This window comes from Balaenoptera physalus, assembly GCF_965194825.1.
Source record: "Balaenoptera physalus genome assembly, chromosome: 2".
NCBI lineage: Eukaryota > Metazoa > Chordata > Mammalia > Artiodactyla > Balaenopteridae > Balaenoptera > Balaenoptera physalus.
Window position 1 is genome coordinate 97,952,148 of NC_138883.1, and position 24,808 is coordinate 97,976,955.

Below are 24,808 nucleotides of genomic sequence, written 5' to 3' on the forward strand. Positions count from 1 at the left end.
CCTGTCACCCTCAAGGTGCTCTGGGCCAGGGCGTCGTCATCTCAGATGGGTGCTGTCCATGGGACAGTGCTCAGGTCCTCACCACCCGTCCTCTCTCAGCCCTCGTCAATCCCCAGGCTCCCCTGAGGCAGCTGTAACCTCAGAGACCACCTGTCTTGAGATAAGGAAACAGACTGCTCTGGTGGGAGGCAGATGCTGCTCATTGGATGCTTTAGGTGGCCTGACCCCCTTCAGTGTTGCCTGCATGTGCAGGCATCACTCAGCAACAAGTGACAAAACTCCTCACCCTGTGTTCCACGGTGAGGCGAGATGCTTCCTGCCGGAAACTACTCTTGACTTCACTTTCAGTTTCAAATCGTCTCCTCAAGTGCTCGCTGGCCTCCTGCGTTTCTTGAATGTTATCCATCAGCTTCTCTTTCTCTTTGGTATGCATTTCATTTGGGGCTTCTACGGTTCTGAGAAAAGGATTAGGAAATGTTCGTATCAGTTTGACGGTCATAGAAATGTCTCTCATTGTCATAGCAAGCAGTGATATTTCCAAAGATGGAAAAATACTTTGGCCACTTTATGTGTAAAGCAAGTGGTACCTGAATAGGGGAGTGCTCAGAGTGGGACGAAGAGATCAGGGTTCGTGGGGTAGAAAAGTCCACGTCTGCTCCAGTCTCCTTAACCTGATAAGAAGTTCTTGTCCCCACCTGCCTACACCCTTTGACTGCTCCCACAGGACATCCATACCCACTTACACCCTTACGGCCAAAAGCTCGATAATTATCTCCTTTGTGAAAAGACCGGGAACAGGTACTCCAAAACCCAGCGATCAGAGAGAGAAGAAAAGGGAAACCATCCAAAGAGTTCCAAAACGGTGCTCACCACTTTCCTACTGTTTTGGGCCCTCATTTGGCCCCAGTCCTACCAAAGAAGTCACATGGTGAAAAATGCTCTCTGGGACATAGAGTGTCCATTTACTGTTCTTAAAATCAAGTTATCTCAAGGATTTTTAAATTGGAATGGAACACTGATGACAAATTTGACATCTATTCCTCTGATGATTTAAATAATAATATGGGAGTCAATTTTAATCTGATGAGGATGACTTAGAAATGACTGTGAATAAAATTCACAGTGAAGAAGTCAGGGTAACTGACTTTTCTGAAGATTATAAAGTTTTACAAAATATTTTTACCATACAAAAGTGCAATCTAAGTTATAAAAAATATTATTTGATATAAGCAATGTTTTGTGGTATGGAAAAACACTAGGATATAAAATGGTACCTTACTAATGAGTGTGAAACTCTAAACTTGTAATTCTAACTTGAGTTATGTATAAATAAGTAAATCTATATTTTATTACAAAAGCATTGAATTAAAATAGCTTCAAAACCATTTTTAGAAAAGGGAACCCTCTTGCACTGTTGGTGTGAATGTAAATTGATACAGCCACTATGGAGAACAGTAATGGAGGTTCCTTAAAAAACTAAAAATAGAACTACCATATGACCCAGCAATCCCACTACTGGGCATATACCCTGAGAAAACCATAATTCAAAAATAGTCATGTACCACAATGTTCATTGCAGCTCTATTTACAATAGCCAGGACATGGAAGCAACCTAAGGGCATTGACAATCTGATGGACACCTAAGTGTCCATTGACAGATGAATGGATAAAGAAGATGTGGCACATATATACAATGGAATATTACTCAGCCATAAAAAGAAACAAAATTGAGTTATTTGTAGTGAGGTAGATGGACCTAGAGTCTGTCATACAGAGTGAAGTCAGTCAGAAAGAGAAAAACAAATACCATATGCTAACACATATATATGGAATCTAAAAAAAAATGGTTCTGATGAACCGAGGGGCAGGACAGGAATAAAGACGTAGATGTAGAGAATGGACTTGAGGATATGGGGAGGGGGAAGGGGAAGCTGGGACAAAGTGAGAGAGTAGCAATGACATATATACACTACCAAATGTCAAACAGATAGCTAGTGGGAAGCAGCCGCATAGCACAGGGAGATCAGCTCGGTGCTTTGTGACCACCTAGAGGGGTGGGATAGGGAGGGAGGGAGGGAGAAGCAAGAGGGAGGGGATATGGGGATATATGTATACGTATAGCTGATTCACTTTGTTATACAGCAGAAACTAACACACCATTGTAAAACAATTATACTCCAATAAAGATGTTAAAAAAAAACCCAAGAAACAAAAAAACCCACCATTTTTAAAAAAGTATCTCAACAAGCTGGTGGCAAAACATTTTCCTCACAAGGCTCTACCAGGCCCTCTGCTGGTCAGGATGTAATTTGGGGGGTTTATCGATGAAGATTCTCTATCAACATGGATTTTAAGCCTTACCCTAAGTGGTCTGCTGAGAGAGAAACTGTTCTCTTTCACATGATCTTACGTTATCAATTTTTTCTGAAGAGATAATTCATGCGTATGGCATAATGTTCTAAGGGTAAAAAAGTCTACACGGTGAAAAGTAAGTCTCCTCCCTCCCCTGTGCACCAGCCGCCCAGTTACCCTTCCTGCAGGCAACCAATGTTTTGTTTCATTTCTCACACACTCTCCCAGAGAAGGGTGTGTGTGTGTGTGCACACAAGTGTTTCTTTTCTTCACACTTGAACGCTAACAAATTATATGTCTTAATTAACACCTTGCTTTTTTGGTTTAATAACCTTTCTTTGGTATCACCCCCAATTTCAGAAAAGAAAAGCATTACATGAATGTGAACCTGAGGTACATGCACGATGATACTTACTTTCTTTGCGTTCCTTCCTCTTCCTGATTGTGATTCAACTGATTAGACAACTCTTCTGGTTTTCCTATAATGAGAAGAACTATCAGTCCTTTGGTGGCCATGTCACTGCATTCTGATTTGGGTTTGGTCGTATTTTCATATTTTCAGTTATCAGGGGTTCTGAACTGTACCCAGCTACAGATTAGGTTTTATGTGGTCTGAACAGTGTTTAAAAACTTTTCAAGCCATTATTTAATAATTGTGATATTTCACATAAAAACCTGGATTTCTGGTTTTTCTTTAAAAATAGGAATATCAAGCAATACTGGGGCCCGAACTCTTACTTGCCAACGATCAATGGAGGCTGGAGGCAGCTGCCGCCTTCAAATGCCTATGAACCTTAATGTACTGTCTACCCAGCCCACTTCTCACATTTATGTCACCTGCCTGGCTCCACGGAGAATCAGTTTGATGATGAGTTTTTGGTCATTTCCTGGATACAGGAAACCATTTTCTAAAAGCAGCTTCATGAGGGTTCCAGTTACCTTTCATGTTTTCAGCTTGTTCGTTCAGGCGGATTTCAAGATCTTGCTTCTGTTTCTCCAGTTCTTCAATTTGCTGTTTAAAGTCTGGGATCATCTTTAGAGAAGAATTAGAAATATTAGAATACTTTCACGTATAAACTTTAAAATCTCAGAGCTGCTCAGAAGCAAACTAAACTGTCTAGGTCATTAACCCCATGGACCATACGTCTAGTATAGCTGTGTTAAGACGGCTAGCCAAAGCATAGACTGGATGGACGGCATGTTTTTTGATTTTGTTTTTTACCTCAAGACCTATATAGTCACAAGAAATACCAGCATGCTCAGGGTGAGCGGTTCTCACATAGCTACAACCCTCCACATCTCCAAGGTCTCCTGGAGAGAAGGAAGTGTACATCTGGGAGGACATACAGGAATTCTCTGCTGAGTTGAGGGAGGGATGATGTGAGGAAATGGCAGCCAGTCTCTTTGATCCAGGCCCAGAGACATCATCTCCTCATCTAGAAACAGGAGAACCATCTCAAAGGGGTCCTACCGTGCCCTTTGAATTCCAGGCTGCGCACGGCTCTGTTAGCAGAGGTCTGGAATGATCCAATATGTTTCATAATCCTCTGTCTTTGTCTAGCTAATATTTGTTTAAATGTCCATCATTTCCACCCCTAGTCACGTACGGAGGGTTTTTCTATCATGCAAGTTTATGAAAACACCCGTGCCTCTGAAGTCCAGATGAAAAATACTTGTTTGACTGTGCAATTGGATTTCACTGCAAATTCCTCATTAAAGCGTCACCCAAGGAATAAACAAAGACGTGCAGGTCCTTAACTACCGTTCCATACGTCCGCTGTGCGCAGGGTCACATATGCTCACGTGTTGACACAGCACTGAGATTTCCTAATGCTTCCAGGCTAGGGGGAGGAGGAGGACCCAGCCAGGTGGGATGAGAAACCTGGGAGACCATAGTGTCCTGGAAGCCAGCAGAACAGAAAGGAGGGAGAGGGAGTCATTAACATCACCAAGTGCTGCTGAGAGACTAAGACGAGGGTGGAAAGGAACCCTCTGTGCTCAGCCCTGTGCAGGCAGATTCAGTTAGTGGGAGGGGCAGCCCACAGAATGGGGTGGCCACAGAGCAAACGGGAGGTGAGTGGAGAAATCACAGCCAGGTGGCATGGAGAAGTGTGGCCAAGTCCCCCAGAGAAATGGGGTGGTGGCTGCAAGGGCTGTGGGGTTAAGAAAGGACTGCTTTTGTTGAGAAGGTTCCTAAGGTATTTCTTCATGCCAGTAGACATGAGTGAGAAGAAAGGATGAGACAAACGCAGTGGGGAAGAGCAGGCATCACGGAAGAAGGAAGCTGTTGAAACAGTGAGATGAGGGGCATGAGCAGGGCGACTGACCTTCTGAATGCCCACCCCTCTCAAGAGGTACCTTTTCACCTTAGTGCTTTGTGTTACTTGCCAAGGGGTTAGGGCTAGATTTAAAATGGATAGATTTAAGAGACACACACACCTCAGAATCTGGACCTATCCTATGGTAAACCCTCTTAAAATGCTTTCCAGCCTGGGGTAATTTTATAGTTTTATCTTCTGAACCAGCTATTTCACTCCTGGGAAATGTAATTTGTTTTACAGCTGAGACACTGAATTTTACTCCACTAATGTATAACATCTCCAGAATAATGGCCACGACTGGCGCCCGTGGCTGAGACCATACCATGTTTTCTGATGTTAGCCTGGTAACTTCATGACGGATACTTTCATTGATGTCATTCTCTTCTCTAAATAATTTCTGTAGGTGGTTGATTTCCTGATTTAGATGCACCACTTTGAAGTTCAGAGCTTCAATCTCCTTTTCGTAGCAATCCTTCTGGGACTGGAGATGGCTCTCCAAAATGCTGTTAGAGGAGGGGTCAAGAAGTTAACTGCACAGTCTTTATTCTGCTGATGACTCTGAGCGTGTACTTCTGCAGCAGTTGTGAAAACCCACAATTAAGAGCCAGGCGCTAAGCACATAAAGTTTATTTGTGTACACAAGGTTACAGGCTATGGAATTAGGAACATATAATTATAAACTCCTTCTAGCTAGTTAGGAAGAGTTATGTGGTGTTAACATGCAGTTAATGATAAGAAATTTTATTTTGGACATTATTAAAATTATATTTTTACTCTAATAATTAAAAAAATATGTTCTGTTTGATGCAACAATGATAAAGATACATGTTATTATACATTTTTCAAAACCCATAGAATGTACACCACCAAGAGTAAACCCTAGGGTAAACTATTGACTCTGCGTGATAATGATGTGTCAGCGTAGGTTCATCTGTTTTAAAAGATGCACCCTCTGGTGAGAGATGTTGATAATGGCTGTGCGTGTGTAGGGGTAGGAGGTATATGAGAAACCTCTGTACTTTCTGTTCGGTTTGCTGTGAACCTAAAACTGCTCTAAAAACAGTTTACTAATTTTTTAAAAAGCAAATGCCTTAAATTTAAACATATCTATAGGGACTTCCCTGGTGGCACAGTGGTTAAGAATCCGCCTGCCAATGCAAGGGACACGGGTTCGAGCACTGGTCCGGGAAGATCCCACATGCCGCAGAGCAACTAAGCCCGTACACCACAACTACTGAGGCCACGTGCCACAACTACTGAAGCCCGCGTGCCTAGAACCCGTGCTCCACAACAAGAGAAGCCACTGCAATGAGAAGCCCGCGCACCACAACGAAGAGTAGCCCCCGCTCACCAAAACTAGAGAAAGCCCGCACACAGCAACGAAGACCCAACACAGCCAAAAATTAAATAAATAAATAAATAAATAAATAAACATATTTATATATCTATAGCAACACTGGCTAACTTATTTGATATAGTCAGTTTTCATTGTACAGGTTATGGGTTTTATTACTTGGCCAGTTATCCCACAAAGAGATTGTTCTTCATTATTAAACTAATTTACTCAGTCTTCAAAGAAATATTTCCAGGGATTATTAGACCATTCTACTGTAAGGAATTTACTTTGTCTATCAAATCTATGAAAGATAAACTTTTGAGTTTCCAATAGTACATTATCTCTGAAAAATCACAAAGAACCTGAGGGAAATTTCTCACCGTGTTGCTTTCTTTAGTCCTTCATAAGCAAACCAAAGTTCTCCATCCTCATTTAAATGTTCCAAATCTTCCGGAGAGAGCCTGCAACATGAGGAGGGTAAGAAAATCATCTCTTTCATGTGTTACCTTTTTTTAAATGCTTGGTAATGCACAAATGATTACCTGCTTCTTACATCTTCAATGTCGTAGCTCTCAAGAAGTTGTCTGGTGATTTCTGACATCTTTTCTGAGAGAAAAAGGCAGAACTGGTATAAATTACATTTTTGCCTAATTTCTCTTTTTCCATTTCCTTTTTAAGGACCCAGTTCTCTAGCCCTTCAGACTCTCCAGCTAACCATCTCATCAGCTGACTAACTTACCAGCTATCCAACCAACCCACCCACCAACCAACCAGCTATGAAGCCAACTAGCTATTCAACCTACCATAATACCAACCAACCAACTAACCAGCCTCAGACCAATCAAAGGACACACTGCCTTAGCAGTGACACCTATGATAAATTCAGCCTGCACCCCAATGGACTCAGTGACTCATATTTTCGTTACCTCTCATTTCCCGTTTTTGGGACTGCACATGTTTTTCCACTTCTATCTTCTGTGTCTGAAGTAGCTCTATCTCCTTTTCAAACTCAGAGATTTTCTGAATCCCAGCAATGATGGAACCAGGTGAAGAAAAAACAGCTATCATGACTTACATCAGACAAAGGGAACACTATTACTGTATTATTTATCTATGCAAGTTGTCCTACCTGCAGTTTCTCAGTTAAAATCTTGTTAAACCATCACTGCCCATAAAGCTTGGCCTTAAAGCCTTGTTTAACTATCTAAAATACTGTTCTTCTCAGATGTACTTGGCTGTAGCAAGAGAATTAGCTTCCCTACTATAAAAAGGGAAAAAATAAGTACTTACTACAAGCTTGGGGAGGGGAGGGAGAGGGGAGGGAGCTGCGAGAAGTCAAGCACAGGGGCTAAGTTCTCTCTCACTGTATGATGAAATCTTGGATGCAAGGAAGTGGGCAAAGCCAAGGGTCTGGGCTCCAGCTACGTTTAGATGTGGCCCAGCAGCAGGGGCAGGGCATGCCCTGGAGGTCCGGGAGTTGGCAGTGAGTGCGTGACCGGGGTCCAAGAGGGGCAGCTCTGGTTGTGGGGAAGAGGCTGTATTCTGCCTCTATTCACCTGTGAGCTCAGGTTTGTGCTTTTGTAGCTATGGGAGCTGTTCAGAGGTGAATAACCCTTCCTGGATATTTTCTCAGTTAGCCTAAGTGTTTAAAGGTTAAAGCTCTTGTTTCCACAGGGGGTGAAAAGGGAGATCAAGTTGGCATTTACCGATCATTTTACATACACGACCTCATCCTTGTAACAGGCCTATAAGGTGAGTAGAATGACCTTTTATAGATTAGAAAACTGAAGCTGCATAAGCGTTACATGGCACGTTCAGGGTCACACAGACAGCTGACAGGGGACCCAGGACTATCCACCCTCAAGCCCGACTCTTGGTAATGTTTCAGTAAATATTCCAAGTCATATCTGTATTTACTTACAGGCTTATTATAACATGTATCATGATGACAATGGGTTTATTTTCTTTGAAAATCAGACTAATCTCCTGAATATACCACATTGGAGAGTGTGGACCATAGTTTTAGCTACCAAAGAGGAAACGAGTGACAAATATTGGTGCCGTACTCCAAGGGCAGCCACATGATTTCCCAAGATAGAGACTGCAGCCAGATGACGTGACTCCCAGATTGACATCAGTCTTATGTGGCTGCTAAGAATGCAGGACTCACAGGCATATGTGGTCCTTCCAGATTCCACAGTCCAACCTACTACTTTCAAACAACAGGAAACTAGGGCCCAGAGAATACTGGCAGTTCTGCTAAGAAATTCAGAGGCAACCCAGGTATGATTCCATGACACATCTTCTAAACCATGCACGGGAGCTCCTTGATGATTACAGAGGATATCTGTGTAATCATAACAATTATTCTACTAACATGTGTCTCACATATCTAGCGGAAGCTTAAAAGCTTTCCAGCCTTACACTAAAATGGTCTGCCTTGAAGAACGGAGGGACAAACAGGTTTGTATTTTCCAATGGGGAAGGAATTTAGTTAAACCTTGATCGTCCAGGCATGGACCATTACTTGTGTAGATTATCTGATAACACTTTTTTTTTTTTTTTAATAATCCAAACAGAAAGTCACAAAAATTATAATCATCCTCATCAGTTCATGATAACACTTTAAAATGGAAGATTCTGATATGGTCATTTAATTTTAATACCGGTATTAACAGATATACAATATGATGGATTATATAACAGGGGCTCCCATCAATTTATAATTTAATATGGAAGTATTCTCTGGGTCAACATACTTGAAGAACTTTATGTAAATGTAATTTTTACAAAGTTAGAAAGCTGACTTTTAAAACATAAAAAAACAGTATTGCTAAGTCAAAGGCAGCGGGGGAGTTTATACTTGGAAGAATTGGAGGAACCGGGGTCCTTTGGCTTTCTGCCGTCACATGGGTGCTTTTAGCTGACCCTGCAGGGATGTGAAGTTCCTCCCTCTTGTGCAGGTCAGACGAGTCAGCCGAAGAGCTTGTGGGGGAGTGAGGAGCTCCTACCTTTGCCTGCTTGCTCAGCCGGGCCACCTCCCCTTTCAGGCCATCAGAGGTGACCCGCTCTCCCTCCAGCTGACGCTGCAGTTGCATTTTCTCATCTTTGAGAGCTTTCTTTTCTTCTTTCAAAAACCGGATCTGCTTCTCATAGTCTTGCGTTTTCAGTTCAAAACTTTTTTCAAGAAGTCTAAGCAGCAAGAGAAAATTTTGAACCATCTCTAAAGGCTTTACCCTGAAGTAGAACTACAGATCATTTGGAAAATAAGAGGCTCTTCCTTCAGAAAGGAAGAGCCAAGTTAAGACCTATTGTGAGGACAACGGTCTTATGTTTAGCAGACTGCTTTCTGACCCCTTAGGTTAAGGCAGCTTCTTACACCTTCTGATCAGAGAAGTGTGGCTCTACAGGGGTCACTCCGAGGAACCGCAAGAGAGGGAGGCTAAACGTAAAGACTCAGTGCTTGTTGGGGGTCGTGTATCCCCCAAGCCGCCCCGGTTCCACGTGGTCCCCTAAAGGGGCCACTTCACTCAGCAAAGACCGTGGCACATTCTGCTAAGTCCTGTCTCCTGCCTCGAACCAAGGATCCTTGGAGCAGTTTGGCTTAGTCCTAAACAAGTTAATACTTAGTCCTAAACCAGTTAAATGGTTATTAAGTTAATAGCCATTTAATATGTGAAAGGGTCCAGCTCTTCAATCATTTTAGAATAAACTGCAGCAAACCCAGGTGCCCAAAAGGCCACAGAAAGCCAATTCCTTGTACGACAACTACTCAATTGAGCCCAGGAAAAATAACCGAAGGGAGATACAGAGTCTAGACCAGCCCCACACAGCTCACAGGGGCCCAGTCGGAATTGAAGCCACCCTGGGAGCTCTGTGAGTTTACGAAATCATCTTTCCACTTGCTGGGCTGTCAACTCAGTCCATTTTATGACTTGCTTTTATACCACAAAGGGGAAAATCCTGAGGAAGAGTCACATTCCCAATAGGTTTTCATTTCATTTCTTCTTACAGGTGTTAACAAACTTTTAAACTTTGTTTTCAGATTTGAAAAAAAACTACAGTGCTCCTACGAGGCCAGGAAAATACATTTGAAGAAGCAAATTACAGCCAGAAATCTTATGTAAAGAGAATCTCAGACGTGTAACCTAAACTGACCAGAAGTGTGCCCACTGACCGTGGCACCTCTGAGCCTCTCAAGGGTTGTGACAGGACCAAGTCTTCCCCAGTCAGCTGACCAGGGACCAAAAGGAGCTGCAGGTGAGGGCTGATGAGGACTGCAAAGGGGTCAAAGTGACTTGGCCTCAGGCTGGCTCTCCAAGCCCCTGCTTGAAATGATCACTCCTAAGTGGCCCCAGAACACCAGCAGATGCCAAGAGCTGAGCTCCTCTATCCTAGAGTTAAGAGTTCACTGAAAAACAGACTTTTCAAGGTAAAGAGTTAACTATCCCTATTTAAAAACTGATGTAAGTATGATCCAGCAATTGCAGTCCTAGGTATATATATCCGAAGAAAATGAAAACACTAATTCACAAGGATACATGCACACCAATGTTCATAGCAGCACTATTTACAATAGCCAAGATATGGAAGCATCCTAAGTGTCCATCAACAGATGAATGGATAAAGAAGATGTGGTATATGTATACAACGGAATATTACTCAGCCATAAAATAAGAAAATTTTCCATTTGCAACAACATGGATGAAACTGGGGTGTATAATACCTTAGTGAAATAAGTCAGACAGAGAAAGACAAATACTGTGTGTTATCACTTATATGTGGAATCTAAAAAATAAAACAAATGAATGAATGTAGCAAAACAGAAACAGACTCAGAGAGAACAAACTAGTGGCTACCAGTGGGGAGAGGGAAGGTGGAGGGGCAAGAAAGGGGTAGGGGATTAAGAGGTACAAACTACTATGTATAAAATAAATAAGCTAAAGGGATATATTATATAACAGGGAATATTAGCTAATATCTTATAATAACTATAAATGGAGTACAATGTATAAAAATTTTGAATCACTATGTTGTACACATGAAACTAATATAATATTATAAATCGATGATACATCAAAAAAACAAACAAACAAACAAAACTGATGTAGGATCATGAAACACTTTATGTATCTGTTAACTCTTGGAGATTTTCAGTGACACTCCCTCTCCTAACTGCTTAGCATCCTGCCCCCTTCATCCAGGCCCAGGTTCTCCTGCTAACTAACTTCACAGGGAAGTTGTATATCCTGCCACCCAGGCAGCCCTGTGCCTTCTAGCCTCCAACAGAGATATGCAAGAATGTTCCATCTCTCCCCAACACCCTGCCATGAATCCCTACCTGGAGATCTAAAAACCTGTGAGTTGACGTCTTAAGAGAGGGGGGCACAGACTGGAGCCTCTAGACCTTAGCAAAAGGATTTGATACTGAGACAGGAAAGGCAGGGCTGGTACAGTACAAGCTCATGGGGACCTGTCTTAATTTTTGTGAGGTGGGTTACACCCCTTACTGCCTGAGACAAGAGTCAAGTTTACAGATACAATGTGGGGGGTGAGGGGAAGGAAGGGAGGTTTATTTAAGAGGCAATAATTTTCATCCTTGGACTTGATGGAAGCTGAAGAGGTGGCAGTCTCTGAACTTCTCACTGTCTTGGCAATAAAGGTCCACTGTGCCCACAACTCCAGAACCTGTGCAGTGTCTGAGAGGTGCACGCTGGGCACTTAGCTCTCACAAAGCTCAGTCTCTCACTTCCTAAAAATATTCACACCCTGCTCTCCGGTATCTGTGATCTGCTACCTGCAAGCTGAGAAGCAAAACAGAAAACAGCAGAGAGAGAAAAAAGCAATGGCTTTAAGGCAAATGAGATTTCATACGTTCTCTGTCGTTCTTCTTTCTGCACATCATCAAAGAGCTGCTTGGTGAGGTTGTCCATTTTTTCTGTGAAAGAGAATGAATGCTCTTTGAAATATGTCCGCAAAGCAATGCCTTGATTGTTTCATGTCACATTTAAGAAAGTGAGAATGTAAGAATAATCATGTGATATTTATGATTAATGGGACTTAAGATGAGAGTATAATTGTCATTTTTTATAAGTTAGAAATAGATAAGGGGGTTTCAAAATAATAACCCTCACAAATTTGTTGTGTTGGAATCTATAAATAGTTTCACTCAGAGTACTTTTATTGGTCTGAATACCATTTGTTTTATTAAAATAGATATGTTGGCTTTGAGACAATAAATATTATTATTAAAAATAAACAGAAACCCTTTGGGAAGAAGATGATCAATTTATGATAGGGGTTCTCAAGCTCAGCACTATTGATGCTTCGGGCTAGATAATTCTTTGCTGTGGAGAGGGGGCCACCCTGCTCATTGTAGGATGTTGACTGGCATCCCTGGCTTCTACCCACTGGAGGTCAGTAGCACGTCTGCTCTAGCTGTGACACCAAAAATGTCTCCAGACATTGTCAAATGTCCCCTGGCAGGGGGTGGGGGGGTGGGAACAAAAGGGCCTTGGTGGAGATTCACTCATTCATGATAACCAAGAAAATAATGAAGTGTCTGTCTTCATCTGGGGAAGAGGAAGTCTAAAAAGCCACTGTTGCATTTAAATACAATACAAGAATCCAACACAAAGTGTAGGTTAAGTGGGCACCTGACCACTGGGAAACAATCACTGGGGTTCAAGACAGTCTCTGGTTAGGACAGCTCCACGTTCCCAATGTGTCCACACACAACAGGTGCCCTTCAGAATGGGTGCAGGATTAACAGATGCAGCAGCCCATCAAAGCCTGACAGCCCGATATGTGCTTAGCCGACACCTCGACCTTGAGTTCTACCTCATTTCTGAGTCCTGCCCCAGAGGGGAGCCCAGGGATGAGGTGACAATAGTAATCCTCCACATGACTTTGTTTAAAAAAAAAAAAAAAAAGCCAACAGTTTAATAGTTTGTCTAATGCAGTGTAAAACGTCCCTGAATCAAAATGACTGCTTCAGAATGTCATGAGTCAGCCAGAAAATACTAGGGAAAATGCTTAAGCTTTAATTTAGAAGATACCGTATTTGGTATAATTTCAATGTTTAATTCATTCACAGAATTGACTTCAATTCTGGTGTTTACCATCTTGGGCTATTTGCAAATGGGCTAAAGAGGCTGCCCAAATGGGACTTTCTTCCCCAAAGCAATGAGATTTTGCCCAAGGTGGAATCTCAAGAAGGGGAAACAGCATTCGATAATATCCTTGAGTCCCACGTCACAAGAGTAAGTGGAAGTTGGTGCTTTCATAAAACTCAGTTTGCCATGTGTAGGGAGACCCACAGGATAAGCAGTTTATAAACATGGGGTGTGAAAGCTTTCAGGAACTTTTTAGAAGGAGTTATAAAATTACCCACCCAAACATGTCAATGCTGTCAAATATATAATTTTCAGGACATACCTGTGGGAATTCAAAATTTTTTGTGTGAAATTCCACTTAAAGAAGTTAGAAAAAAGGACAAACACTCAAGAGGAATGGATTGTAATTAAAAAGCCCTTCCCTAATTCGGGTTCAAGGTTTACTCACAGACCTCTAACCTCTTCCTGTCCATCACTGCCACGTACGTGGGCCCCAGCACCCACATCAGCCCTTACAGACAGGGTGCAGGGCACACAGTATCTGGAGCAGGAGGTCATGCCCATCCTGGGCATCACCTGAACACCCTGCCTGCTCTGCTGGCCAGGTCTCAGGATGTTTACTTCCTCCTCCCGACATGTGCTTCTCCTGCACTCTGACCTGAACCCCCAGGGCTTAGTGCTGCTCCAGATGCTGGCATATCCACCAACAGCTGGGCCTAAGGTGTGTGCTAGATCCCCAGGCCTGAACCCTTGAGCTCCTGCCCCCACGCTGGAGCTTAAGGAATAGCTACTGGACACGATAGATAATCCAGTGTGGTGATTTAAACTACCTGGTGAGGCACCACTAGGCTCATGTTCCTGCTGCCTTTTCTGGGATTTAGCAAGGGCTTGCAATTAGAATTTGAGTCGGACAAGTACAGATGGACAGAGCTAGGCTAAGGATAGCTGCTCCACACTCCAAGGGAAAGTGATATCGCTGGTCCCAACGGCCTGCATCTGACAGCTCAGGGCTGATGTAGCTCAGTGCTAAGCAGGGCCCTTTGTTCAGGGCCAGGACAGTGGCAGAGGGCCTGGGTACCACTTAGACTAAGTAACTTGGACAGAGCTGAAATTTGCGTGCAAATCCTTGGTAAGCCACAAACATTATCCCAACACTGCCCTGGACAATGCATCAGGATGACTACAAGGTTTAAAAAAATACAGACACTGAACCATCCCTGCCACCAACACCCACAGATACTCCCCCACCCCATCTTCTGATATCACAGCTCCAGGCTGATGGCCCACCCATCGGTACTTTGTAAATGGCCCAGGAGGTTCTGAGACAGGGACGGCTGTGCTCCGACAAAAGACAGAAATAAACCGGATGAATCTGTAGGGTACAGTTGCCACAATTTAAATAAAGTTATTCTCTGTGGAGTGAAAGTTCTCTCATTATACCAGAGCCTCCTGGTCCAGCCTGAAACTCAGTTCCCACCCAGTACCTATTTCCAGAATGACTGGACTTGTGAACGGGTGAATGTGTGTCGGGTCACCTTGGGCTTTACCTTTCAACTCCTCAGTCTTCTCTTGGAGCTTCAGCTGTATTTGTTCTTTTTGTATTTCCAATTCTGAATTACGCTTCTGAAGCTTTGCCAATTTCTAGCAAAGGGAAGAAAAAAATGCTTTTTTGAAAACCTCGCTTTGAGTTTTGTCACCACTGCCTGTATATTTTTAAATTAGCATTTTTTGGTCTCGGCTCCCATCCATAGGTAACAGCCGGCACCAGCCCACTGCAAGCCGCTGTGTTTAGCTCCACATGCAAGGGCTCCATGTGACTTCAACAGACACTAGTTCCCAGCCTCGCCCAGAAATGGCTGAAATCAAGGAGAAAGAATCAAATCCAAGGCCTTCCCAAAGTCAAGGAAACTTCTCTTTTTCTTGGCCAGGGTATGTATATACTTAATATAAGAAATTTATGATATAAAGTGGATTCACACTGAGACTCAGGAAGGATGTGTGATCACGACCTAAGTTCTCTTGTCAAGTGCCTGCTGGGCTGGCAGCCGGGGGCCCCTGGGTGCTGATGGCTGGTGACTGGCAGTGAGGGGGATGCCAGCAGCCGTGCCGGTGCAGACAGGCATGTGGTCGTGGGGAGGGCAGAGGGATGCCCTGGGGCTCCAGGGTGCCACTACGGTGGGTGCTGTGGCACTTCAGAAGGTGCAGAACGGACGGTAATAAAGACCACCTGCTTAGAAAACAGCAGCTCATGCTTTTGCAGGGCTCTACGACAGTCACTTGGCTAAATTATTTTATCTGACAATTTTATCTTCACAGTAATTCTGTCAGTCCCTTTTTGTTATTCCCATTTTACATATGAGGAAACCAAAATTCAGAGAGGGTAAGTGACTTGTCCAAGGTTGCCCAGACAGAGAAGATCTGAGCCTGGGATATCTGGTTTTTATGTCTACTGCTCTTTTTACTACACCACAGAGATGGAAACCTGCCCATGCTTTGCACTGCTGCTCTAGGGACGATGCTTCCAGGATGCACACCAGGTGGACAGGTGACAGGACAGCAAGGTCATGCTGGAAGAGAGGGAAGCATCTGACCAGGGCTCTTTCTCAGGCCTTTCATCACTTTACAAACGTGGAAAGGAAGAGGAAACCTTATATTGTGCTTCTTGAAGCCTCAGCCTCCTCTTCTGCCCCCACCCGGACTCCAGGCCTCAGATCTCCCCTCCCCTAAGATGCAGGCAGGCTCTCTTTGGTAACGGAAGCCAATGGCAAAATCTGATTTGCTCTGCAGAAGTCTACTCTGTGGGAAAATGCTGCACTGCGATCTCTTTCACGGCACGACTCACAACCTAGGCCCGTAGTCACTTCCAGCACAGACCTCTTCCACGGAAGCCTTGTACCTCTTCCCCTTCTCCTCGTAATTCTGCCTGTGGGTGGCTGCTCTGTCCAGCTCTGATTCCAGTTTCTGAATCTTCTCCACGTCACCGGCCTGAAGGGCAGCCAGGCTGGTCAGCTTCTCCACCAGCCCATGGTTCTCTCTGTTCTAGAGGAAAGAAACATCCTATACTTAGGGGTTCATCCAAAATAAAGAAGCTCTTCCATTTGCTCCTCACAACGTCTCATCTAAATCGGAGGTTTGTTTACACTGACCACAGTTATCATTACAATGGCATGGATGAGCATCTTCAACCGAGTGAAAATAGGGATGCAGCGCTGGTCAGGCAAATGCCCTCCTGAGCGGGTGGCTCTTTTAGTCCAACCCTGGAGCTCCAGGACAGCCCCTAATGCGGCGGGCTGAGCTGTGTCCCCTCCATCCCCCCCAAATCCACATCTTGAAGTCCTAACCACCAGTACCTCAGAACGTCACTGTATTTAGAGGTTGGGTCTTTAAAGATGTAATTTAGGTAAAACGAGGTCATACAGGTGGGCCCCAATCCAGTATGACTGGTGTCCTTATAAGAAGAGATTAGGACCCAGACACACACCGAGGGAAGATGATGTGAAGACACAGGGAGAGGAAGACCGTGTGTAAGCCAAGGAGAAACCCCTCGGAAGAGACCAACGCTGCCAACACCTTGATCTTGGACTTGCAGCCTCCAGCACTGTGAGAAAATACATGTCTGTTGTTTAAGCCGCCCAGTCTGTGCTGGCTTGTTATGGCAGGAATACCTACAAAGGAGCTCAGGGAGTGTGGGGACTCCCACGGGCCCTGCTCCCTCTTGGCCAGGGCTGTTTTTCAATGCTGTTCTCCACAAGCTACATAACAGGCAGGCCTGCTGCACAACAGCACAAGGAGGGGAAACTTTATCAAAACCTAAAGTTTCTTGTTTGCACATTCATCCATTCACCAACGACCCCTAGGGCTAAGTTTAAAGTTTATTGTAGGAGAATCTCAGTATTATTTGAGACAGATGCAGGAGTAAGTTTCATAGAACTGGACACTGCATATTCCACAGCTCTCTCCCACTGGCTGAGGGTATATGAAGTTTTTTCCTGTCAATGGGAATGGTATGGGGAATCTTCCCAAACTTGGCAGGGCTGTAGCTAGACCACATGGACCTTTGGGCAAGTTAGAAAACGGCAACCTCCCTGGGCCAGTGCAGCTCTAACGGAGCATGGCTTGGCATGCAGGTAGCATCTTTGTGCAAATTAGAAAAAGGCACCCATGCCTCAAGGCAGTACAGCTTTACACCGAGACACATGGGCTGGCAAGTGAAGCCAGACTGGATTTCAGCCCCACTTGCTCTCTTGGGCAGGTGCCCTTGTGCAGTGTGCAACCTACACAACCATATGTATCAGCCCTTCACAGTGCGCTTCTGTTTCCTAGCTCAGTTGGTCCATGTAAACTGTTTGAACCTCCTAACATGGGCATAAATCTTAACAGTGTTGACAAAAAAAAATAATTAATCAATATTCAATCTAAAAAAGAAATAAAGTATTTTATTCGAGCCAACCTGAGGATTATAACCCAGGAGACAATCTTTCAGAAAGCTCTGAGCACTGTTCCACCTGTTAGAGGTCAAAGCACAGTTACATAAGTTTTTAAGACAAAGCGCTATATGTCAAAGTAATATATTGACAGTTTACATAGTCCAACAAGACAAGTAGTGGATCACTGTGACCCTTTACAGGATTAAGGAAGGAAAGTTATCTCTTAAGCAGCTAACTTGCTGGCACCAGGAGGAAATTGCTTTTTTGGGGAGGAGGGGGTGGGTAGGCATTTCTGTGTCTTCTAAGAGGATCTAGTTAACGTATAATGCAGATGCACAACGCACGCTAAAGGGGACAAGGTTGTGGCTCAAATGGCAGAGAAAATTTTATGTTCAATTTTTCTTGTCCTGCCTTAAAATAATTTTATTTCATCAACAGCATAGCTAAGGAACTGGCCCAGAACAAAATAAATCTGTTAGAAAAAGTAAATATGAAAGATGCGTTAGGAACACCTACCTGGTCTTCTAGCTTTTTCTGCAAACGCTGAACTCTGTAAGTAAGCTGAATGTTGATCACAAATCGTCGGATATTTTGGAATCTGCGTCTGACCAGCCACGCCCGGGCATACTTCTGAAGGATCACAGCCTTGTGTTCCTCCAGCATCTTTAAAACAAGATTTTGTGAAATGCAAACTGGGTCTCTACTGTTTTTCTCATCAACGCTTCCAATGTTGGGAGATATAACTACCAAAATATTCCTACAGGGTAAAATATGAATTTCTTGTAATCAACCCACAGAGCACATTACCCATCTTTTTTCAGATTCTTTTTTACATTGTAAATTACAATTATTTACATTGTAAGTAATTGTAATTATTTACAATGCTGTGTTAGTTTCAAGGGTACAGCAAAGTGATTCAGTTATACCTATATATATATTCTTTTTCAGATTCTTTTCCATTATAGGTTATTACAAGATATTGAGTATATAGTTCCCTGTGCTATATAGTAAGTTCTTGTTGTTTATCTATTTTATATATAGTAGTGTGTATATGTTAATACCAAACTTAATTTATCTATCCACCTCCCGCTATCCCCTTTGGTAACTAACCCTAAGTTTGTTTTCTATGTCTGTGAGTCTATTTCTGTTTTGTAAATAAGTTCATTTGTATCATTTTTAAAGATTCCACATATAACTGAAGTCATATGATATTTGTCTTTCTCTGTCTGACTTACTTCATTTAATATGATAATCTAGAGGTCCATCCATGTTGCTGCAAATGGCATTATTGCATTCTTTTTTATGGCTGTGTAATATTCCATTGTATGTATACATATATATATACATATATATATGTATATATATATACACATATATACATACACACACACACCACATCTTCTTTATCCATTCCTCTGCTGATGGACATTTAGGTTGCTTCCATGGCTTAGCTATTGTAAATAGCACTGCTATGAACATAGGGGTGCATGTATCTTTTCAAATTAGAGTTTTCTCTGGATATATGCCCAGGAGTGGGATTGAAGGATCATATGATAACTCTATTTTTAATTTTTTAAGGAACCTCCATACTGTTCTCCATAGTGGCTGCACCAATTTACATTCCCACAAACAGTGTAGGAGGGTTCCTTTTTTCACCACATCCTCTCCAGCATTTATTATTTGTAGACTTTCTAATGATGGCCATTCTGACTGGTGTGAGGTGACACCTCAGTGTAGTTTTGATTTGCATTTCTCTAATAATTAGCGATGTTGAGCATCTTTTCATGTGCCTATTGGCCATCTGTAGGTCTTCTTTGGTGAAATGTCGATCTGGGTCTTCTGCCCATTTTTTGATTGGGTTGGTGTTCTGATATCAAGCTGTATGAGTTTTTTTGTATATTTTGGAAATTAATCCCTCATCAGTAGCATCGTTTACAAATGTTTTCTCCTACCTAGACTTTTGAAACAATAACCAAATCCCACCTGTAGCCGACATGTACGAACAGACATTCACATCCCAGAAAGCCGCACCTTTCGATACCTCCTCCTCGCCAGGAATCCTCGGATGTAGGCCTGGATGGTGATGGCGGCCACGCGAATCAGTTGGTACAAATTGCGGACAAGATACGCACGACAGTACTTCTGAATGATTATGGCTGCCCACGCTTCTTTTAAGGCTGTGGCGGTAACAGCTTTCCTTGGTTTAAAAGAATGTAGAGTAAATCTGTTACCCACAGGGCACTGACACCTACTCCAGAGCGGCAAGCTTCTGCAACACCTCTTAACTAAGGCATATTCAAATGTTTTGCAAATCTACACATTAAACGCTGTTAAGTGGTTTATGCTAATGTCTACTCAAGATCAGTGTCATTACCTCTCCTTTCCACCCTGATCCAAACATGGACCTGCTCCAGGAACGGGGCACCCCGTGGGAACTGCCACATTCTTCACATTCAGGCCGATCACCCCACTGTCACTCACATACCCACAGAGACCGTGACAACACAACTGTGCTTTGGCATTGCACTCGCTCATTCATCTAGTCATTCTTGTGGGAAATCACGCTGGAGGCTCTAGATCAGGGGTTGGAAAACTACGGCCTGGGGGCCAAATCTGCAGCCTCCCACCTATAATTGTCAACTTTTGTTGGAATGCAGTTGCAACTATTAATTACAAATGGCCCATGGCTGATTTCACGTTACAAAGGCAGAGTTTAACAGCTGTGTGAGAAACCACATGACCCCAGAAGCCCAAATATTTGGCCCTTAACAGAAAAAGTTTTTCGAAGGATCTATCTGAAGGACTGGGGGTGAACACAAAGTTCTTACCTTCAATGTTTACAACCTCATGAAACAGACAGACGTAGAAATGGTCAAGTGGGATAAGAAGAAAAGTAAAATAACTACTAAAAGATCTGTAAGATAGATCTTATTGAAATATCATTCTGCTTGGGAAGAGCTGAGATGTCAGCCAGCCTTGATGGAAAAGTAGGATCTCTGTAGACAGTGAAGGCTGGAAAAGGCATTTCAGACTAAGGGACCAGTGAAGGCGTGAAGGCCTAACAGTGCCTGAAATATTCAGAGAAAGGGAATTTGTCTGGAATTGCTAGAATATAAGATACATGGAGAAGATTGGTAGTCTGTGAGGTGAGAAAGATAGATGGGGACAATTTGTTATTTAAAAAAAAAATATATATATATATATATGTCTAGAACACCTACTATGTGACAGTCACTGTGCTGGGTCTTACGTATGGATGCAGTGGGAACCAGACAAGTAAGGTCCCTGTCCTCACAGAGCTTCCATGCTTATAACTGCATCCAGGCCATGGGGGGACGTGAATACCACGTTGAAACCTGAGTGCTCTTCTGTGGGAAACAGGGGCCGCTGGAGGCATTCACGGCAGGAGCAGGGCAGGCCCTGCTTTAGGAAGATGGGAGAGACAGGCAGCAGGTGGAGGGCTGTGCTGTACAGTGAACGGCAAACGATGACGAAGGCCTCGTCCAGGGCAGGGGCGCAGGAATGAAACGAACGGGACAGACACAAGAGGCGAGCGGGGAATAGAATCCCAGGCCACGGTGATTCCCAAACGGAAAGGGAGCATGAGTTTGGGGAAGAAGCTAACTGTGGAGTTTCCTGCCCTGGAGACTGCTGCTATTAACTGACACCAGAGGCTCAGGAGGGCAAGGCTGGCTGTGTTTCTGTGTAAGATGGTCGCCTGGGAGGAGAGCGGGCTGGGGTGGGGGTAGGGGGGTGGAACGGCGAGTCCAGTTTGGGGGGTGCTGAGATGAAGGCTGTGGTGTGTCAGCCACGTGCAGAAGCCCAGATGCTGCTGGAGGTCAGGCTCAAGCTTGGGACGAGGGAGGCTGAGCCCCACAGCCTGACCCTTAAACACCTGCGCCCTCAACTACCCTCGGAGCAAGCGAAGGAGGGAGGCAGGGCAGACACAGAACCACAAAATGCTGTCCAGGAGGGACGCCCGTCTTGCTGGCCAGGCCAGCATGGCCTCCTGGGAGCGCTCAAGGAGGGGCGGGGTGGGCGTGGCCGGAGGAACTGCCCTCCACTCAGGCAGCCCCACCCAGGGGCTTAGTGCCTGCGGGCAGAGCCTTGCCATGGTCCCCTCAGGCGTGGTTTGCCCCACCACCTGCAAGGTAGGCTGGTCACTGGTGTCTCTACTCTGAGGCTTCACTTGGACCTTGATCACTTTAGGTGTTTTCAGTTCCCATGGACCAGCGGCCCAGCCCCTCTACCTGGTCTCACCAGGAATTCTGACCCTCTTCAGCAGCACGCTGATCAGGGCTTCCTCTCTTTAGGGTCCTGGCTGTCACCTCTGCCACGTGGGGACAGCAGGCAGTCAGCACCACCTGCCCCCGAGGACACACCCATCTCACCTGGAGGCTCACGGCCACCTCGGGGGACGCATCTGCACCTGGGTCCCAGGAGAAAGGAGGCCCCGCCCCCCGAGGTGATGGCGAAGAAAGCCATATGATGGCACACGTCTTCTTGGTTCCAACATACCTCACGGTTTGCTGACCCCGGAAGTACTGCTGGATGATCAGGGCCGCTCGTCTCTCTCGGAGGAATTTTTTTCTCTGGAGCCAGCCACGGATGTGCTTTTGTATCACAACACAACCCTGCCTCAGTTTATCCAACCGGAGTTTCTCTAAATAAGCCACTTGCCCTGCTCTGAAGAAAATTTTGGTTTTACCGAACTGGTACTGATTAGAATCCTGGAAGAGAAAAATGACATAATCAGAAACAAAATCTTTCAGATTTTCTGTAGTATTTGGAAAAGATGTTTAGAGATCCAAACATGCCACCAACATTGTTATTCTGACATCTCTTTGACATAAAGCAGAAAAGCTCTGATTATGACCTAGAAGTTTATATTTTGCCTTGTTTGTTTAAAGCTTCTTTCTGGGGGAGAAATGGACTTGAGGGCGAGGCATCCGTCTGTGGGGTAGGAAGGGGTGTGTGCGTTGTTGGCTGGGCTGCCGGGGAGCTCCAGCCTTTCACAGGTGGTTTGCACAGAAGAGCAGAGGCACCTGGAAAGGCTTGGTTTCTGTCTTCCTTTGGCTTCTCTTCACCACCCCCTTCCTGGCCATCATAACTGCTTCCCCACCTCTTTTCCATCACAAGTCATGGCTTCAGCAAACCTCTAAGTCCACACTGAGAGCCATGCCTGGAACCCCCGGCTCAGCGACCGTCTAGCTGACTGTGTAACGTAAGCCTGGCCCGCAGAAGCTCCCTAGGCTGTGGGAGAACACAGCAGGACAGGAGGACACGGTGGCGGTGGAGGCCAGGGTTTGAATTCGGGTCCCTCAAGGTGACTCCTGCTGTTAGGAGATGATGCCCCATGAGTAGGTCTGCTTTGATCTCCTTAGCACACAGACGCTCGGGGCACGTTTCCTTCCTGCTTAGGCATTCACGACAGTTACAGCCCTGAGACAGAGGCAGAGATGAGGAAAGTGTCTGCGAGCCCGTGGTTCCAGGAGAGAGCAGGACTGACCTGGACAAGCCTGTGTAAAATCACTTTGCACACCTCCTTTTTATCACTGAATGAAAGCTCCTGCTTGGTCATGAGGATCCCAAAGCGGCTGTAGAACTCGATGTACGTCCACCTGGAAAGTCAAGGCAGACCTAAGGAGGCGGGCCGGAGGAAACGCATGCTGCCTGTGGACCCCAAGGGCTTACCTGCCACTGTTCTGGGGACAATGACCCTGACCTTTGACCCTCTGCCCACAAACCTCACCTGAGCACACCTGGATGGTTTTGCTCCCTGGATGCTTCCTGTTAACGTTCCGCTCCGACAGCTGTCTCCCCCTCCAGCTCCCTTTCTCAGGGGCACTGGGGAGGCAGCGGGCGACCCTCACTAGTGCAGAGATGAGGGTGGGGTGTGAGGGCGGGGACGGTGGCCTCTGTCCCACATGCTGCTCGTTCATCTGGCCTTCCCACAGCACAGCGGGACATCTTATGAACATATCTGATGAAAACGCGGCAGCCCCTCCCTTGGATCTCAGCACAGACCTGAAGTTGGGCACTTTTCCCCCCAAATAAGGAACTGACAACGTACCTAGAAGGGTAGCTCTGCGCACTAATGCGAATGGTTTCTAAAACGCCACAGGCTCGCAGCTGCTGAACAATTCTTTTGGAGTCAAACCTGAAAGAAGACAATCTGATCATGTGTTAAGCCATCGCAGTTGATAAACAGGCCCGTGAACAGTGTAGCGGACCTGCCCCAACTGTGAGCTCCTGGGCAACAGGATCTGCCTGTGCAATCCCCGAGCCCAGCAGATACTTAATAAATATGTGTTGCATGTCAAATGAAGATAGCACCTCTGTGAAACAGTTCAGAAAGCTTCACTGAGGACACGGGGAAAGGAGCAGCTGATTCTGACTGAGGGAGGCAACAGCGAGAAGGCTTGTGGGGAAATGGCCTTTGGGCTGAGCTTCGAATGGCAACCAGAGTGGAAGAACTGTCCAAGCTCACCCGTCCCAGCGCCTACTTGTTGCTGAGTTCCCTTTATAAGACACCCCACAGGTGGCCCTCTGGCTTAGGCCTGACCCTCTGAGGACACACAGACACAGTCACCACCTCCAGGCAGACCACTGCCTTAGACACCTCTCAGGTGGAGTCAGCTAAGAGGCTCTCTACAGCTTCCACTCGTGGCTCTGGGCCTTCTCCCTGGGGCCCCAGAGAACAAGTCTAAGTAAGGCCTCATGGCACATTGGAAGACAAAACTTCAGACCCCTCTACAGCATTTCTCCTGCAAACACATACAACTTCTTACTGTCAAGGAAAATGTTCTGGCTTTCTCAGTTGCGTAAGCTTTAGCTGTAGAATAATTCTTTCAAATCTAACCCTTTTGCTTAATCCCGGAGATGAGACGGCTTAGCCAGAGGGGTTGTGCTAACATTATATGTAGAGGGCAGGCTTGTTTTGAATCATTTAAAAACCCAGAAACAGTGAAGTTCACGACAATTGCAAGCAAATTCTCCAACATCACGACAGAAACCATTTCCTCGGTGTTTCTTCCCCCCTCTGTTGCAGAAGAACACTTACTCAAAGGGCAATTTCTCATCATTTGGTTTGATGCATCGAACGTAGTGGGGCATGGTGGCATTGAGGGTCTCCATGAGCAAGTACAGAGAGCTGCGGAACTAGGAAACAAGGTCAGGTGACAAATATCGTGCTGAAATTTAATGCTTAGATCCAGGTTAAAAGGAAAAAAAAAAGGTCCCATCGTATTGTAAAGC

At 44.8% G+C, this 24,808-nt stretch overlaps 1 protein-coding gene across 3 annotated transcripts in view; it reads right to left on the bottom strand.

Annotated features, from left to right (window-relative positions):
- The window catches only part of MYO5C (myosin VC), a 111,759-nt gene that overhangs the window by 34,142 nt on the left and 52,809 nt on the right, over positions 1–24,808 (bottom strand). For all 3 annotated transcript variants that reach the window (XM_082444819.1, XM_082444818.1, XM_082444820.1), the window contains 17 exons: positions 24,615–24,712; positions 23,625–23,711; positions 23,061–23,172; positions 22,070–22,281; positions 19,583–19,748; positions 18,068–18,214; positions 15,999–16,163; positions 14,672–14,765; positions 11,884–11,947; positions 9,021–9,201; positions 6,936–7,029; positions 6,552–6,615; positions 6,390–6,470; positions 4,996–5,176; positions 3,292–3,385; positions 2,768–2,831; positions 287–455 (listed from right to left, as the gene is read on the bottom strand). In XM_082444819.1, the coding sequence (XP_082300945.1) occupies positions 287–455; positions 2,768–2,831; positions 3,292–3,385; positions 4,996–5,176; positions 6,390–6,470; positions 6,552–6,615; positions 6,936–7,029; positions 9,021–9,201; positions 11,884–11,947; positions 14,672–14,765; positions 15,999–16,163; positions 18,068–18,214; positions 19,583–19,748; positions 22,070–22,281; positions 23,061–23,172; positions 23,625–23,711; positions 24,615–24,712 (2,073 nt within the window). The remainder of the gene's footprint in view (positions 1–286; positions 456–2,767; positions 2,832–3,291; positions 3,386–4,995; positions 5,177–6,389; positions 6,471–6,551; positions 6,616–6,935; positions 7,030–9,020; positions 9,202–11,883; positions 11,948–14,671; positions 14,766–15,998; positions 16,164–18,067; positions 18,215–19,582; positions 19,749–22,069; positions 22,282–23,060; positions 23,173–23,624; positions 23,712–24,614; positions 24,713–24,808) is intronic.